This window comes from Myxocyprinus asiaticus, chromosome 40, assembly GCF_019703515.2.
Source record: "Myxocyprinus asiaticus isolate MX2 ecotype Aquarium Trade chromosome 40, UBuf_Myxa_2, whole genome shotgun sequence".
Taxonomy (NCBI): Eukaryota; Metazoa; Chordata; class Actinopteri; order Cypriniformes; family Catostomidae; genus Myxocyprinus; species Myxocyprinus asiaticus.
The window spans coordinates 16941833-16959669 of NC_059383.1; the positions used below are offsets into that span (position 1 = coordinate 16941833).

Consider the following 17837-nt stretch of genomic DNA (forward strand, 5'->3'; position numbering starts at 1 on the left):
CATTGCAAGTGTTGAACTGTTCATTGCTACAGACAGAATTAAACATTATTACTTGTCTGGTCTGTGGTATAATTAAACATGCAGTTTTTTTTTTTTTTTTTTTGCTATTCTTTCATAAAACACACACAAAAAAAATTACTGATTTGGTATGATGCTGCTATTTTCTAAAAAGGATGTGAATATGCTGTTCTTCATTTTAATTTGTTCTTTTGTGTGAATACAATCAACTATCAGTCTGGCAGCACTGTTCTATCTGGGTAGTGTAGAATGGGCCAGACAGAATTGATTTGTTGGCTAGTGACGGAAATGAACTGAACTATTAACTGAATTACATTGTAAACATTTTATTACCAGCAGAATCCAAATCGGTGCTTTTAATTATGAATCCTTGAACAACATGCACCCACAGGGATATCATGACAGTGAATGTTGCTCCCTTTATCCATAGTTCAGTTCAGTGCTAGCTATAAACAAGTGTGGCAGTTCAGTTCTAGTATTATTAGCTGCCCAGTGACTGAATCAGATATAAAAAAACACTACTACATATAGGCACACATGCAAACAAACAAACACAAAAAAGGGGTCAGTCCATCTCAGTTTGATGGTTATCATAAATTCAAAATGACATCTCCAATTTCTTCACATTATAAGAGCTGTGCTAATAAATGAAGAGGAATTGTTCTTCATCTAAGTGGAATTGATAGACAACCTCAGGTGTTTGCTTTAGGCTCTTCATTTTTGATTCAGCAGACTGAGTTGCAAGAGCTTTTTATATAATCCACAAGGGAGGAAGTCAGTCTTTCATAGACAACGATAACATAGACATGATCGTAATCATCATGATAATCAGCTGATGAAAACCATGAGTATGTTACATTGTGACAACATTAATCATTGTTTTAAAAATGGTTTTAAAAATCAGTGTTCCGTATTTTGGTAAGCACCCACTGATTTTAGCTAAAAAAAAAAATAATACAAAAATAAAAAAAAAAACATTCAAAAACAGAACCTACTGTTTCCAATTTCATTGTGAGATCTGTTTAAAAGTAAGTCATGCAGGTTTGGAAAGTGAAATGAAAGTAAATGACAAGATTTTATTTTTTGGGTGAACTAACCCCTTTTAATAAATAATTTTAGATATATAAATAATTTTAGATTACAAATAATCTTGTAAAACAAAACTGAATAGTCATTATAATTCTTTTTTTTTTTTTTTTCCTATTGTTGTAAACTGAAAGCTACACAACTTCTAGCTCAATAAAAAAATAAAACAAGCTGGCATCAACCACCATATACTCTACTATATCTAAAAACATGTCTCATACCTTTGAAATACAAGATTTCCAAAAGGTGTTATTTCATCGTATTAATTTGTGCAGAAAAACATTTTGTGGAAGGGATGTTTGTAAACAGCCTGGAGATATCATTAGAAGGCAAACAGAATGAGGGTTGGTATGCACTGTAATTGAAAGATAGTGGCCCCAGCAGCAGTGCAGCCAGCTCTGTTCACCATGCAAAGATACTGATTCAAATAAAGGGTGGAGATTATACCAGGTAGACAGAAATTTAATGATTAATTTCCTCTTTGGGTTCCTCATGATCATAATAATGGGTATGAAAATGTAGTATTGTTGTGCACAAAGCAATAGTGCTCGTGGTGTTACCCACAGTGTGAACTTCCGCATGATGTTCCTTTACCTCAGTTAGCTGCCAGGATACAAATGAGTCAGCCAGCATCCCACACCTGCATGCACATCCAACGTATAATAAAGCCATTTCGCCCAGCATGAAATAAAAGACCATTTTCAAGTTCAGTGATTGGGTTCATAAACTCTCTCTCTCTCTCTCTGCCTAAAATAAACACACATACATATTCACCCCTTCACAAACATAGTGCATGAATGCAAATGTATGCATGCACGCATGCACACATGCACACACACACACACACACACAAAGCCAAGTCAGTTTCAGGTATGAGCAGATTAAATAATTAGACAAAGAAACCGATAATCATATTATTACATTAATTAATCAAACAAACAAATCAGATCATATAACTCCCCGTTATGCTATCATACAAGTACTTATCCATTTCATATTTAGAAATAATAAAAAAGAATGAAGGATAATACATAAAGCCATCTGATCTTCAGTTTCAATGTTTCTATAAAAGCCACAGCATAAAGACCAAAAGGAACCCTGCTCATGTAAATCAGACATCACACATACACATAAACGCACACACACATCCAGCTTAATCGATGCTTGGAACATTTTGCAAACATCTTCAAAAATTGATTTATCTACTTAGTACTAATATTTTTTTCTTGCGTTAATCCCTTGTCATAACCTTTGTGAAAATGCAAAAATCATAAACTGTTGCCATTGACACTAATTAACTTGGCAAAAATTTGTATCTTTTATTTCCACGAGGATGATTTTTTCCTCATAATGCATGGCTTAAATGTTTCTCTCCTAAATAAAATAGCAAGTAATAGATATTGTTAATTTGAGTTGGCCTTGTATACTTTAATGTCAATAAGTTGCATGATTATTCCTCATTAAACCTAATAACAACAGAGTAATTGAATGTGCCCTTAAAACCTTTTTTTTTTTTTTTTTTTTTTGTAACACTTATAGGTAATAATATGTTTATAACAATCCTGATACAGCTGCCTTTTCCCACTGCATTAGTTTGTCAATTAAACTACAAAGAAACTGAAAAGGCACGTTTAATTATTTATTTATTTTTTCTGTATATCTTCATTTCCCAGCATAAATGACCAAATTATGTTTGATTCAACAGCACCATCTACTGTGTGTCAAAGGGTGTACTTTGTTGCTAAGCTACAAATGACAATCAAACTTGTGTACCAAACTCCACAATATTAATTGTGTAACTTAAGCAATATAGCTTTCTTCTCCCCAGCTGAGGTGTCCATCAGTGAGAAGAATATGTGTATTTAGTATGTGTTAATATGTGTACTTGAACTTATATTTTGATGTGCAACATAACAACCATTACAGCATTTAAGAAATGTATATTTTAACAACATTGCCAGTTAGTGATTATGGAAGTCCACTGTCAATGAATTTGAGAGATGCAACAACTACAATACTGCAACATCAATTAAATATACAGTATATCATTTTACTTGGAAAGAATGTGCATTTCATATCAAAAGCATACCACAGACTACAGCTTCCCTTTAAAACAAGATAACTGTTAATCAGTAAAACTCTTCACAATTCAGTATGTGGCTACTAATCATTGAACATTGATCAGTTAATAGATAAACTGAGCTAGAGTCTTATTTACTTTAAAGACAGCGCATTGCTGTAAAAAAGGTGAGCTGGGGTCATGTGAAGGCAAGGGATAGTTCTGTCAATGTTGAAAATATTCATCAATTAAAATGCAATTATAGACGCTTACTTGACAGAAGCCTGGTAAATACTAATTTGAGTAATTCATATTAAGTCACACACAAGCAAAGAGAATCAACTGGGTAGCCATAGCGAATGTTTCTGTTTGGGATTGATAAGACACATTTTGTGCATGTTTCTATTTGGCACCAGTAGCATAACTGATTATTATGATTATTTCTGAAGAATTTTTAAAGCCTTTAATGAATAAGGACATATTTTCAGGGTAGAACTCTTACCTTGCAACATATTCATGATGTTTTTGAGTGCATACCTACCTACACTTTTTTTTTTTCATGAGTGCCATTTTTAATATTGTTGTGCTCATTTATGCCATTTGAATTCAGCTTTCCTTCTGTCATTAATTTCTTGATGTAGTCATGCGGCCCCTTTCCCATCAGCGCAGAAGGGTGCCGGTAAGAGCCTCCAAGGCGGTCCCACAAGGTGAAGTACTGGCCATAGTTGTAGTCAAAGAAGAGGTGGTGGTCTGTATGGTGAGCTGAACCATTAATGACTTTCTCCAGCAGGCTGGGGACACGGTAGTCCCCATCATGGATGGAGATGGTCCATATGTTGACAAACACGTACAGGGCTAAATACAGCACCTTGTGCAAAGGGAAGAGGAAGGGGTAGATGTGGTAGGGGAGACCCTGAAGAAATCCATCCACAGGGTGGAAAGAGTGGCTGGCAAATGGAGATGGTATCTTCCAAATGTGGTGCGGTTTGTGAAAATACTGAATATGAGGGAAAAGGTGAAAAAGCCTGTGAGTATTCAATTGTTTTTAGTTTTATTAATATTAAAGGGATAGTTCACCTAAATATGAAAATTCTCTCATTATTTACAGTTGAAGTCAGAAGTTTACATTCACTTAGGTTGAAGTCATTAAAACTCATTTTTTAACCACTCCACAGATTTCATATTAGAAAACTATAGTTTGTTGTTTAGGACATCTACTTTATGCATGACACAAGTAATTTTCCCAACAGCTGTTTACAGACAGTTTGTTTCACTTTTAATTGACTATATCACAATTCCAGTGGGTCAGAAGTTTACATCCACTAAGTTAACTGTGCCTTTAAGCAGCTGTGGATCTTCACAAGTCTAGTTCATCCTTGGGAGCAATTTCCAAATGCCTGAAGGTACCACATTCATCTGTACAAACAATAGTACGCAAGTATAAACACCGTGGGACCACGCAGCCTTCATACCGCTCAGGAAGGAGATGCATTCGGGCTCCTAGAGATGAACGTATTTTGGTGCGAAACGTGCAAATCAATCCCAGAACAACAGCAAAGGACCTTGTGAAGATGCTGGAGGAAACAGGTAGAAAAGTATCTATATCCACAGAAAAACAAGTCCCATATCAACATAACCTGAAAGACTGCTCAGCAAGGAAGAAGCCACTGCTCCAAAACTGCCATAAAATCCAGACTACAGTTTGCAAGTGCACATGGTGACAAAAATCTTACTTTTTGGAGAAATGTCCTCTGGTCTGATGAAACAAAAATTGAACTGTTTGGCCATAAGGACCATCATTATGTTTGGAGGAAAAAGGGTGAGGCTTGCAAGCCGAAGAACACCATCCTAACCGTGAAGCATGGCAGAGGTGGGTAGTAATGTGCTACATTTACTCTGTTACATTTACTTGAGTAACTTTTTGGAAAAATGTACTTTTATGAGTATGTTTTATGGTGGGTACTTTTCACTCTTACTCAAGTAAATTTCTAATGAAAAACATTTACTTTTACTTCGTTACAGTGGGTAGCTTTCCTGACGTTACATTACTGGTTTTAATTTAATAAGTGTTAATAAATGCGTAATTTATTGAGATTTTTGAATGGGACTCTTACGACAGTGGAAATTCACAGCTGCACGCTGTCACTTGAGTCGTGTTCAACACTACAGCAGCAAGTGCGCAAAACAAACATTTCTTCACTCCATGAGATGCCTTCATTTTACACAAAGACAAGGATATAAAATTGCAGCTCCAACTTAAGAAAACACAATGAGGTAAGTTTTAGAGATTGTGACAATGTGGGCTTGTCTGTGTCATGGTGATACTCATTCATTTTCAGAATTGAATTGAAGAATTGAACTGTGGGCTCTTATGTCCTCAGTTTCTAAGTTTACATTTTTATATCAGTGCTGTAACATATCAGTGCCTACTGTATAAATCCTTGTAAACATCCGCATTAAATGCAAATGTTTTGCCCTACCTATCGCGATTGTGAGCATTTCTGCATGTGCAAGGTTGGCTCGTGTTCAGCGTGACAGATGCAGGCGTCTTAGTCTTATGGACAACGCGCTTCCAAACACAGAGATAAGGTGCAATTTACCCCCTTAGTGTACAGAACTAGTTATCAAACATTTTTCAACACTGACAATGCTGGAGCTACACTGAATTAAATTCACGCAGGACTTTAAAGCTGTGAAATAATGACAGAAGGCATGAATAAAGCATGATCTTGCTTCAGTGTATAATTTTAACATTCTATATATTTTGGCACTGTGCGAAATTCAAGTTTTTCACCATAATAATTACTAGAAAAAGGTTTCCAAACTTCTCTTCTAATTGACAGATTCGTCCAAATCTGAGAAGCATCCTTAAAGTGATAGTTCAGCCTTTAATTAATATTATATCATCATTTCCCCACCCTCATGTTCTTCCAACCCCGTGAAACTTTTTGTATTCTGTGGAACCCAAAAGATGTTAGACAGAATGTTAGGGTGTGACAGCCTCAGTCACCATTACCTTTCAAAATATGGAGGGGGAAAAACATGCAGTTTAAGTAAATGATGATTAAGGTTAGCATTCTGTCTAACATCTCCTTTATAGGAATAATTTTTCCAAAATTGAAAATTCTGGCATCATTTACTCACCCTCATGCCATCCTAGATGTGTTTTTTTTTTTTTTTTTTTTTTTTTGCTGAACACAAAGATTTTTAGAAGAACATCTCAGCTCTGTTATTTTATACTAGAATGCAAGTGAATGGTGACCAAAACTTTGAAGCTCAGAAAGCACAAAGGCAGCATTAAAGGAATTCAAATGACACTGGTTCAATCTGTATCTTCAGAAGCAATATAAGTGTGGGTGAAAATCCTTTTTTACTAATAAATCTCCACTTTCACATTCTTCTTGTGTTTTTGATGATTCAATTAGTGGGCAGGGAGGAGAATTAATGGTAAAAAATAAAGGACTTTATATATATATATTATAAAGTCATATTTATTTATCTGTTTCTCACCCACACCTATCATATTGCTTCTGAAAATCACTGGAGTCATATGAATTACTTTTATGCTGACTCTATATGCTTTTGGAGCTTCAAAGTTCAAACCATTCACTTGCATTGTATGGACCAACAGAGCTGAGAAATTCTTCTAAAAATCTTCGTTTGTGTTCTGCAGAAGAAAGTCATACACATCTGGGATGTCATGAGGGTGAGAAAATATGAGCATTTAAATTTTTTGGTGAACTATCCCTTTAATTTGATGCATGGAAGAAAGAAGTCATATGGGTTTGGAACAACATGGTGGTGAATGATGACAATTTCCATTATTAACAATATTATTATTATTATTATTATTATTATTATTAATCATTCTGTAATGCATATTAAATGTGTATCATGTACTGGAATATAGGGTAGTAAACATCCATTACATTATATGTGAAAGCAACTAGTTACTCACTACTTGAGTATTCTTTTTATTGGATACTTTCTTACTTAAGTAATTTTTAACATCATTACTTCTACTTGAGTTTTATATATATATTTACTTAAGTAATTGTACTTTTACTTGAGTAAAGTTTTTGGCTACTCTACCCACTGCTGAGCATGGGGGTGGCAGCATCATGTTGTGGGGGTGCTTTGCTGCTGGAGGGACTGGTGCACTTCACAAAATAGATGGCATCACGAGGAAGGAAAATTATGTGAATATATTGAAGCAACATCTCAAGACATCAGCCAGGAAGTTAAAGCTTGTCGCAAATGGGTCTTCCAAATGGACAATGACCCCAAACATACCTCCAAAGTTGTGGCAAAATGGCTTAAGGACAACAAAGTCAAGGTATTGGAGTGGCCATCACAAAGCCCTGACCTCAATCCGACAGAAAATTTGTGGGCAGAACTGAAAAAGTGTGTGTGAGCAAGGAGGCCTACAAACCTGACTCCGTTACACCAGTTCTGTCTGGAAGAATGGGCCAAAATTCCAGAAACTTATTGTGAGAAGCTTGTGGAAGGCTACCCAAAAAGTTTGACCCAAGTTAAACAATTTAAAGGCAATGCTACCAAATACTAACAAAGTGTATGTAAACTTCTGACCCACTGGGAATGTGATGAAAGAAATAAAAGCTGAAATAAATCATTCTCTCTACTATTATCTGACATTTCACATTCTTAAAATATAGTATTGATCCTAACTGAGCTAAGACAGGGAATGTTTTCTACAATTAAATGTCAAAGGAACTGTGAAAAACTGAGTTTAAATGTATTTGGCTAAGGTGTATGTAAACTTCTGACTTCAACCCTCATGATATCCCATGTGTGTGTATGACATTCTTCACCAGCACACATTTGAAGAAAAACAGAAACATTTCTTAGCTAGTAGATCCTTAAAATGCAAGCTGTTGACTCAAATGAATGTCTTCTAATGCTTTTCTACGATCGCTTTTGGTGTAAAAAAAAAAAAAGATCAATATTTAAGTACATTTGAACTATAATCCAACAATTCATGAAAGGGTGGAGTCCAAGCGGTCTCTTGTGTGACATATTCACGTTGCCATGGTGTAACAAGGAAGGACACCGGGAACTGGATTCTTCAAACACAGGTAGGGAACTTTTAATTGACCACTTCTCTGGTTTACAGCTTCACAATAACACATCAGCATCACACTAACTCATCAGCTTCACAATAACACATCAGCTTCACAGTAAGGCTCTCAACCCAGTCTCTCTCTCAATCTGGCACTGGCATGGTCCTTTTATACCGCTCTCCCCAATCTCACTACAGTTAGAGACAGGTGTTAGTCATAATTTGGCTCAGGTGTATGCACCCTTACCGCTCTCTCTCTCTCCTGACGGATGCTCGACCACGCCCCCGCTGCCACACACGGATACCGAGGTAATCTCACATTCTCCACTCAGTTAAGACATCTTGGATAAGCACACAAATGCACCACTGACAGTAGAGAAATGGATAAATACAGATCTAAACCAAAATCAACCAAGCTACTGTACAGCATTCCTCCTCACATGTAAACAGCACTGCTCTTCCGGCTGTGATGCACGTGCCAATGCGATTATGTCACATGCGCATACCGCTCCTGACCAGAAGTATGATTTAGAGTAGGGCTGCAACTAATGATTATTTTGATAATCGATTAATCTAACGATTATTCGGCAACTATTGCAACGATTAATCATTAGCTCTTAACCGATTATTCAGGTTGTCCCCTGACTTAAAGGTTGTATTAAATGTGCTTACTAACAATAAAGAGGACAAAATAATCTTTTAAAAATACCTCTAAATTACATTCACTGAATTAAAGGGAAAAAAATACTTTTAAAGTTTAATTCTGTAAAGAAATTCACTGTAAAAGATCCTATTGTTTTCAAGTGTTTTTGTCTTGTTTTCCATTTAAATTGTCAAAAAAACCTTAAAACAAGATACATTTACTTGAGAAGCAACATAAGATATTTAGACTTGGTTTAAGTGTATTTTTTCACTTGGTTATACTTCTGTGAGTGCAGTAAAGACAAAATAAACTTATTTAAGATCTATTCACTAAAAGTCTAAATATCTTATATGCTGCTACTCAAGTGATTGCTTGGATTTTTAGATTTTAAAATATTTGTATTTATAATATTATATTCAACATTCTCAGATAACAATTTTTTATTCTGTAGTATAGCTGCTAAAGATTATGTATGTTGTTTTAAAGGAGTTTTAGATATTTATATTGGAAAAAAAGCCAAAACAAAAACAAATCAAATATGTATTTTGTTGCAGTGTATAATGGGACGAAGACTACCACTCTCACCTTTCTGTTCACTTCAGTCCATCTTTAACTCACAAAAACACAAACTCACTCTCATTAATAAAGCTGCATATTGCCAATGTTCTTCACAATAAGAAATGCAAAGTGACACATTATGATTCAGTAAGTCACGAGCCATCACGTTATAATCTAGCTGCATTAAGCGTGCGCGCTCGAGGGACGAGCGTCCCCGCGACAGAGTGTGCATTAGTCGGGTGCAGTTTCAATCTCTCCCCCTTAGATCGGGACATTTGCGCAACTCCTAGAAGAGGCGCTGACCACACCGAGAAATGCCAATTTCAGAGTTTGTAGTTATTTACATGATCTGCTTCCGTATTATTTGAACTTTAATAAAGCTATAACGCATTAAATATAACTGCATTAAAGATGTAACGCCGGGTTGTTTCCTTTAAAGACGCTCGACACGCAAGTTTTGCTCCAGCTCCGCTTATTCCACAACGAGAGTGCTGCTGTATTTTACTTTTGTATTTTTGCATTATAATTCCCTCATACTTTGCGATCTACATCACCTGAAGCTGTTTGGAAAGTTTAGAGTGCATCTGGACTGTGAGCTGTGTAATTCTTCCTCTCCTCAGTCAGGCACGAGCTGCAGTGCTGCTCTCGCACATCATCATTAGAGTTTAATGTGATCTCATGTTACGTTAAATGAAATAAAATGACTATTCGACTACAAAAATTCTCGATAATGATGACTAATCGTTTCAGCCATAATTTAGAGTAAACATTTTTTTTAAAAAGTACTTAAATATTTATATTTTTTCCACCAAAAGCGATCGTGTCGCTTTAGAAGACATTAACCGCTGGAGTCGTATGGATGACGTTTATGCTGACTGTCTGTGATTTTTGGAGCATCAAAAGAGAAATCTCTATTCACTTACATTTTAAGGACCTGCTACACCAAGATATTTCTATTTTTCTTCAAATGTGTTCTGGTGAAGAATGTCATACACACCTGGGATATCATGAAGGTGAGTAAATAATGAAAGAATTTTCATTTTTTTAAGGCAATTACTAAGCCTACATAAAGTCTGCACACGTTCCTCCAATTTTCTGAACTGATTATGGGGTAAAATTTGCAGACTTCATTTTTAAAGAGGATTTAAATATTGTAAAATGCGTTACATGGAGCGGAGAATACTACACTTTCCATAGTATTAGAAATTATTATTAAATTAGCCAAAATATATAAAACAAAAACAAATTCCATGTATTACAATGTCTGAATGATGTGCGTTTATATTCTGCAAAATCTGTGGGAAAATGTTTCTTGCAGGCTATTGCTTATAAACAAACTGCCTTATATACCTTATATATCAACTTGTGATGAAGGAATCTGTGAATCCAGTAAATGCACATGTCAGTGAAAAACAGGAAAGACACCATGCTGAAAATCAGCCCTGACCAACCTGGAAAACATGCAAAAGATTTTATTAGATGGTGTAACAGTATAAAGGATGGGCAAGGAGGAGGCGGGAACCGGCTGAACAGTTAAAGTAATATTTTAATGAACACACAAACATAAACACATACACACGGCAGCTGTGTGTGGCACTCTCTCTCCCTAACTGCTGCACTCATGGCCCGGCCCCACCCTCCACCTCGTCACAGATGTTTATACCAATAGCAACAAGTCCATCCAAAGCACATTTGACAGCCTGCATCACTGGCATATTCTAAAATTAAGGCTGTCAGTTTGTTTAAACTAATTTCAAATGTTTTTAATGTGTCTGGTCTGGTTTTCTTAAGTTTGAAAGCCAGTGGTTTGTGCATAACTTGCTCTTTATCTAACAATAACTATAATCCAGTTGATAAAGCAGAGGGATTTGTCCATATCGTGCTCATTTAAAATGAACTTTGATTGCCATTTCTGAATATCCCTGCTCTCTTACCAAGTGGTGATTCGTCGACACTGTCGTAGAGTTTGCTGTAGCCTCTAACCTCTGCAAAAAACAATGCATTTGTAGGTATGCTGATCCAGGGCAAAGACCACAATGCATACTTTATTTCTTGATGCACCTGGTTCTGTGGACAAAAAAACATGTAAGAACATTAATATCCTCCTTTTTATGTTAGATCATAAACGTGTTGTGCAAAAGATCGTATAAAATGTAGCTGAATGGATAAACAAACCTCCAAAAATTGAGGGTGTTGCTTCAATTTGTGGTCAAAAATAAAAAAGTAGCTTAAAGCACCCAGGCCTAGGTACAGGACTGCAGCACCCAGGTTGGTGACCACCATCAAGCTGATGATCTGTCGCAGAGGCTGGGCCTCAGGCCATGATGAGGGGTACACATATGGACTGAAGAAATAATAATCTGCAATGTTCAGCACAAGGTCCATCTTTGATCCTGTGAGATGGCGAGAAGTGTAATTAACTCACTAACAGAGTATGAACAAGAAAGCTACTAAATAAAACATTTGGGTGATTCTCACGAAACCTGTCAAAAACATGTCCTGATCATATTTTACATATATTTTATATTTGTAATTTACCCCTCTTAGAAGGTACTACTATGATCTATAAATACTTAAGAATTAAAATGTTAAATATACACTGGTGGCCAAAAGTTTGGAATAATGTACAGATTTTGCGTTTATGGAAAGAAATTGGTAATTTTATTCACCAAAGTGGCATTCAACTGATCACAATGTATAGTCAGGACATTAATAACATGAAAAATTACGAAAACTTCTTAAACTACTTCAAAGAATCCTACACGTGCAGCAATGACAGCTTTGCAGATCTTTGGCATTCTAGCTGTCAGTTTGTCCAGATACTCAGGTGACATTTCACCCCACACTTCCTGTAGCACTTGCCATAGATGTGGATTGTCAGGCACTTCTCATGCACCTTACAGTCTAGCTGATCCCACAAAAGCTCAATGGGGTTAAGATCCATAACACTCTTTTCCAATTATCTGTTGTCCAATGTCTGTTTCTTTGCCCACTCTAACCTTTTCTTTTTTCCTGTTTCAAAAGTGGCTTTTTCTTTGCAATTGTTCCCATAAGGCCTGCATCCCTGAGTCTTCTCTTTACTGTTGTACATGAAACTGGTGTTGAGCGGGTAGAATTCAATGAAGCTGTCAGCTGAGGACATGTGAGGCGTCTATTTCTCAAACTAGAGACTCTGATGTACTTATCCTCTTGTGTAGTTGTACATCTGGCCTTCCACATCTCTTTCTGTCCTTGTTAGAGCCAGTTGTCCTTTGTCTTTGAAGACTGTAGTGTACACCTTTGTATGCAATCGGTTTTTTGGCAATTTCAAGTATTGTATAGCCTTCATTCCTCAAAACAATGATTGACTGACAAGTTTCTAGAGAAAGCTGCTTCTTTTTTGCCATTTTTGACCTAATATTGACCTTAAGACATGCCAGTCTATTGCATACTGTGGCAACTCAAAAACAAACAATGTTAAGCTTCATTTAACGAACCAAATAGCTTTCAACTGTGTTTGATATAATGGCAAGGGATTTTCTAGTACCAAATTAGCAACTTAGCATGATTACTCTAGGACAGTGTTTCCCAACCTTTTTTCTGCCACGGCACACTTTTTACAATTAAAGAAATCCCATGGCACACATCTATCCCACTGTTCCACATAACCATCTTTGATAGTTTTCCTTTTCAAGAACTTCCATGTTTTCTGTCCACTTTAGTTGCGTGTTTACTCGTAATGTTTGAAATTCGGCTATGCAAAAAATGCAAGTCACGTAGGTACAGTGTATAATGAGATCACGGGTGGCAAGTGTGCTAATTGGGTAATGAATAAAACAACAAATTTGCATCTTTTCTTATTTTTGGATTTGTTCTTGCAATGCCACAGCAAATAATTTTTTTTTATTTATCTATTTATTTACATGGCTCCAGACTAACATTTAAGAGTGGTAGCACCGGTGTAAAATTTTACAAATGGTCGCACCAGCACTTGAGTTGGTAGCACCGGTCCAACTGAAAGAAAATTAGTTTTCTTTCACATTTTCTTTCTTTTTATCAGGATCTTGATGATTAAAATACAGTCTCCTGAAGAAAAACAAAGGCTTTTTCTACAATCAGACGGCATTAGAAAAGATTTTACACAGAAGTTCCATTGTATCCATAGTTTTAACTGTGGCATTTGTAATAAGATCATAGTTACCAAAAGTAAAAGTAAAACCATGATTAGCAGTAAAGAAAAACACATCCAGAAATTAAATTATATTGAAATAAGTTCATGGTAAATATTTTTTTAAATATCTGTGATGTGTGGATTGAAACCTTATAATTTCTTTCTGTTCATTGAATACTTATGTACATGTGATTAGTTTTTTAGTTTTAATAAATTTGCAAAGATTTCAAACAAACTTCTTTCATGTTGTCATTATGGGGTATTGTTTGTAGAATTTTGAGGAAAATAATTAATTGAATCCATTTTGGAATAAGGCTGTAACATAACAGAATGTGGAAAAAGTGAAGTGCTGTGAATACTTTCCGGATGCACTGTAGATCATTTTCATAGTTGGGGAACTTATCTCTTTATTGGTGGATGCTGCACACTGGTGGTGGTTGAGGTGTATCCCGTTCACTGTGTAAAGCGCTTTGAGTGTAGTGTCAGAAAAGCACTATATAAATGTAACGTACATTCATTCATCCTTTTCATTTTACACTAGGATGTGGCAGAGCTCATTTCATGAACACTGGTGGGAAAAGCAATATTTAAAAAAAAATGACTGGACTTTGAGGTGGAATGTTTGTAAATGTTACATAATTATTTATGATGTAACTGTGTATATGACATTTTATTTCAAATACTTTGTAGATATTTTCTAGAGAATCATTGTTCCTTTGGGATTTTGTGAAAAGAGGCTCTTTGAAAGTTTTACTTCTCAGTATTAAGATTTTTTTTTTCCATTTTTGCTTTTGCTTAAGGTAGAAGGCATCCTAAGCTTTCTATAAAGGTGTAATGCTGTTATGTGTGTTTGGATCATAATTAAATGCATCAACAAATATAAAATTTCCAAAAGTTTCTACTTGACCATATTCACCCGAGTATTAAAAACTAAAATTAATTCGAGATAATTTTTATTTTATTTTAGTTAGTTTTGAGGTTATGAAAAATTTATGTAGTTTAATTTTTTTCCAATCATTTTACTTTTTATTTTTATTTTAGTTCATGAGAATTGTTTTAGTTGGATTTGGTTTTTGTTAACTGTAATAACACTGGTGCAATTAAATCTAAAGATTTACACAGAAGATAAAGGAATGCAATACCACAACATTAATGACCATTGTTAATTAATGATTAAAGTTATGTAGTCAAAAAATTAGCACTCTTAAAATAGAGCCCCATATCACTAAGATAATGCAAATTCATCTACTTGAATAAATACTGTGTTAACCATTATTTATAAACTGAAATGTATCAAATGAAAACCATAAATAAAAGATGTGTTTTACATTTTTATCATGTGTGCAATATGCCAAATAACACACATTCATAATGGTTTATACATACATACAGTATATACTGTATGTAAAAGGCATGTGTGTGTCTGTTTAGATATATTAAGTTTATATGTAAATACTGCATGATGGTAATTAATTATGTATTATTTTACACCTGATGTGCTAGCCAATTCAGCCGAAATACTGACGTGCCAAACAACCACAAAATCAATAAGGCAACCAAATCACACTCTCTCCATAAAAAATGTTGGCCAGCTACTATTGCTCAAGCAGGTTTACAAATCATCAACATAACACATAGTTATCAAATTACCAGAAAATTGCTATGAGGCAACCAACCCCTGTTGCCAACGAACCAAGGTAACCCCTATAAATTGTTGTAGTTTATAGGCTGTCCCCTTTTCTCTCTGTACTCCCAATAATGTTTTGTTTAGAAAAAGTATTTTTGCTTTTGGCTTATTGATATGGTGTATGGCTGTATGTAACCCATGACATATGCTAGTCTATCTAGTAACAAGATACCCAGGTACAATCCTCTGAACGTTAATATAACATAATATTTTAACATCAAAATAACATTCAATTGGCTATATTTGTAAAACGTTTTGGATTAAAATCATTATGGTGTTTCCATATTTGGTTACAGAGGTTCAGTGCAATATGACAGGCTTTATCTAAACTCTACAGTGTTGTATAGTGAATTTTTACCCCAGTCATGTATCACAGCGTATAAAACATTGAACATATTTGTTTGCAAAGTGTTTGTGGTTTGCAAAAGCACTGACATGTATTTTGTGTTTGTTTGTGTGCCACTCCACCCCTATTTTTTTAGCCTGTTTTATTTGTCTGTAAGGTGCTGTGCTGATCTCCCCTAATAATAACAACAACACAAAAAGCAGTATATGTAGAAAATAATATACTTAGAAGTTTTGCTGTGTCACCATCACTTGCTTTAATAAATCTCCTTAGAAATACTCTCTTGTTGTGCATTTTGTATACAAAATTATCTTTTTTTTCTTTCTTTTTTTAAGTAAAAAGAAAACATGCCAACTATCCATAGCCAATCAAATGAGTGAGCTGCATCAATGGGAGGATTGTATAATTTGCTGGCAAATAGTCCAGTTTAACTTTAGATGACGCTTGTCAGATGATCTATTCTGCTATAAGGCAGATATCAGCAGTCATCAGAACCATTTTGGACTGGCAATTTTAATCTTTTAAAAGACAAAGAGAACACTTATTTAAAGATTAAGAAATGTAGAAGCCCTTAACAATATTTAAAACAGGACTAAAGATCGCAAGAGAGGCGCAAGTAACGGTGACGTTGACGGATCGAGAGGGAGGGGCAGGTAACGAGTGAGAGCTGCCGTTGACGGTGGCAGGTCGAGTGATAGCACTGCCTGCGGCGGTGGCAGCTCTCCCTGCCACGGAAAGATTTTACCCCCTCACATTATTCCAAACTTTTGGCCGCCAGTGTATATGCAATGTAACTCATAAAAAAAAAATAGTACAAATTGGGCTTTATTATTATTATTATTATTATTATTATTATTATTATTATTATTATTATATTGTTGTTGCAAAAGGGACATCTTGACAGGTTTCAAGAGAATCATTTGAGCATCACTGTCATATTTAAATAATAGAGAGAGAGAGAGAGAGAGAGAGAGAGAGAGAGAGAGAGATTTGCATGATGTAAAAGGGAATCCAGAGGAACATTTGAAATTGACAAATTGTTCACTCAAACTTGCAAGTAAATAAAACAGTTCTTTCCCCGAAGACAAACGGAATCAGAAAAAGTGACTGCTAATAACAATAACAAATAATCATGTCTGAGACTGAATGCTATTAATATATGAAAAATCATCTCACATGTAAAGGTGTCGTCGAAGACACACCAGCAAAAGAAACAAGTTCAGTCACCCAGTTAGGCCGCCCTGCTGCGCTCCCTGTAGAAAGCATTTGGTACACAATTGCGACATGAAATTTAATTGGACAGATGCGAGATCTGGTCATAATGTTACAGATTGATGTAGCGGAATCACTTAAAGAAATATTCAAATTATTTGATTGAATTAGCCACGTGGATCGGGTTGATTATGTGTTGTATTCACATATATCGTTGTGATTTAAACAATTAAACGTATAAAAATAAAAAAGAAGAAAACATATTGCAGGAAATGTCCAACGATATATGTCGTCATCAGAAAGCGACATAACGACAGTCTGACGCGTTGGACGGAGCGCCTCCTGTCCCAAATGGCACCCTCCGCCCTTGTGGTCTTCCTGTGAGTGCAGACCGATGGGGCACTAGTCAGCAAGTCCATGAGGGGGCATGATTTGTAAAAATGTGCATTTGGGACAGATTCAAGACTTCAATCAGATGACGCATTTTTTACATGTTTTTATTTACATGCAGTTTTACTAATTATTATTTAAAAAAGTCATGGCATTGATAGATAGGGTAAAGGAACACACTTCAAACTAACTACTGAATATTTGTTTTTATTAAATAATTTCAAGCAACACACTGACAATAAAGCATTATTTAATAAAGAATCTCTGAAAAACAAAGTGCATATATGACTACAGCAACAAAACCCCACTGTTTTATATCTTTAGAGAACAAATAAACATTATTCAGACACATGGATGGTTACAGCTTAGAAATGTATAGAAACAACATACCACCATATATTCGCACACATAATTATAAAATACACACAGCCACACTTCTGCAGGTATAAACAGCACTGCTAGACCGAATGTTGCTATATCAATCAATATAAGCAATCTTACAAGCTACAGCCATGTGCATTAAATGATTCTTTCCTGTCTAGATATTTTAGAGACTCACAATAATTCTAAAATCCTCTTTGAAATAACAATAAATTGAATAGGAGTCA

General features: G+C 35.3%; 1 protein-coding gene across 1 annotated transcript; it reads right to left on the reverse strand.

The window, feature by feature from the left end:
* Positions 1-2730: 2730 nt before the first annotated feature.
* LOC127430624 (lathosterol oxidase-like) lies at positions 2731-17134 on the reverse strand. The gene is made up of 5 exons (XM_051680519.1): positions 16804-17134; positions 11620-11837; positions 11379-11511; positions 10795-10895; positions 2731-4160 (listed from the first exon to the last, which is right to left on the reverse strand). Exons 2-5 carry the CDS (start codon positions 11827-11829, stop codon positions 3705-3707), a joined length of 900 nt encoding a protein of 299 aa, XP_051536479.1. The 5' UTR covers positions 11830-11837; positions 16804-17134; the 3' UTR covers positions 2731-3704.
* Positions 17135-17837: the final 703 nt, after the last annotated feature.

Excerpts from the sequence above, each read along its gene's own strand:
- LOC127430624 (XM_051680519.1), bottom strand. The coding sequence starts at position 11,829 with ATGGACCTTGTGCTGAACATTGCAGATTATTATTTCTTCAGTCCATAT. Across the intron at positions 11,512-11,619 it reads AACACCCTCAATTTTTGGAG|AACCAGGTGCATCAAGAAAT; the intron begins GTTTGTTTATCC and ends TTTTGTCCACAG. Across the intron at positions 4,161-10,794 it reads ATCACAAGTTGATATATAAG|TATTTTCACAAACCGCACCA; the intron begins GTATATAAGGCA and ends CCTCATATTCAG.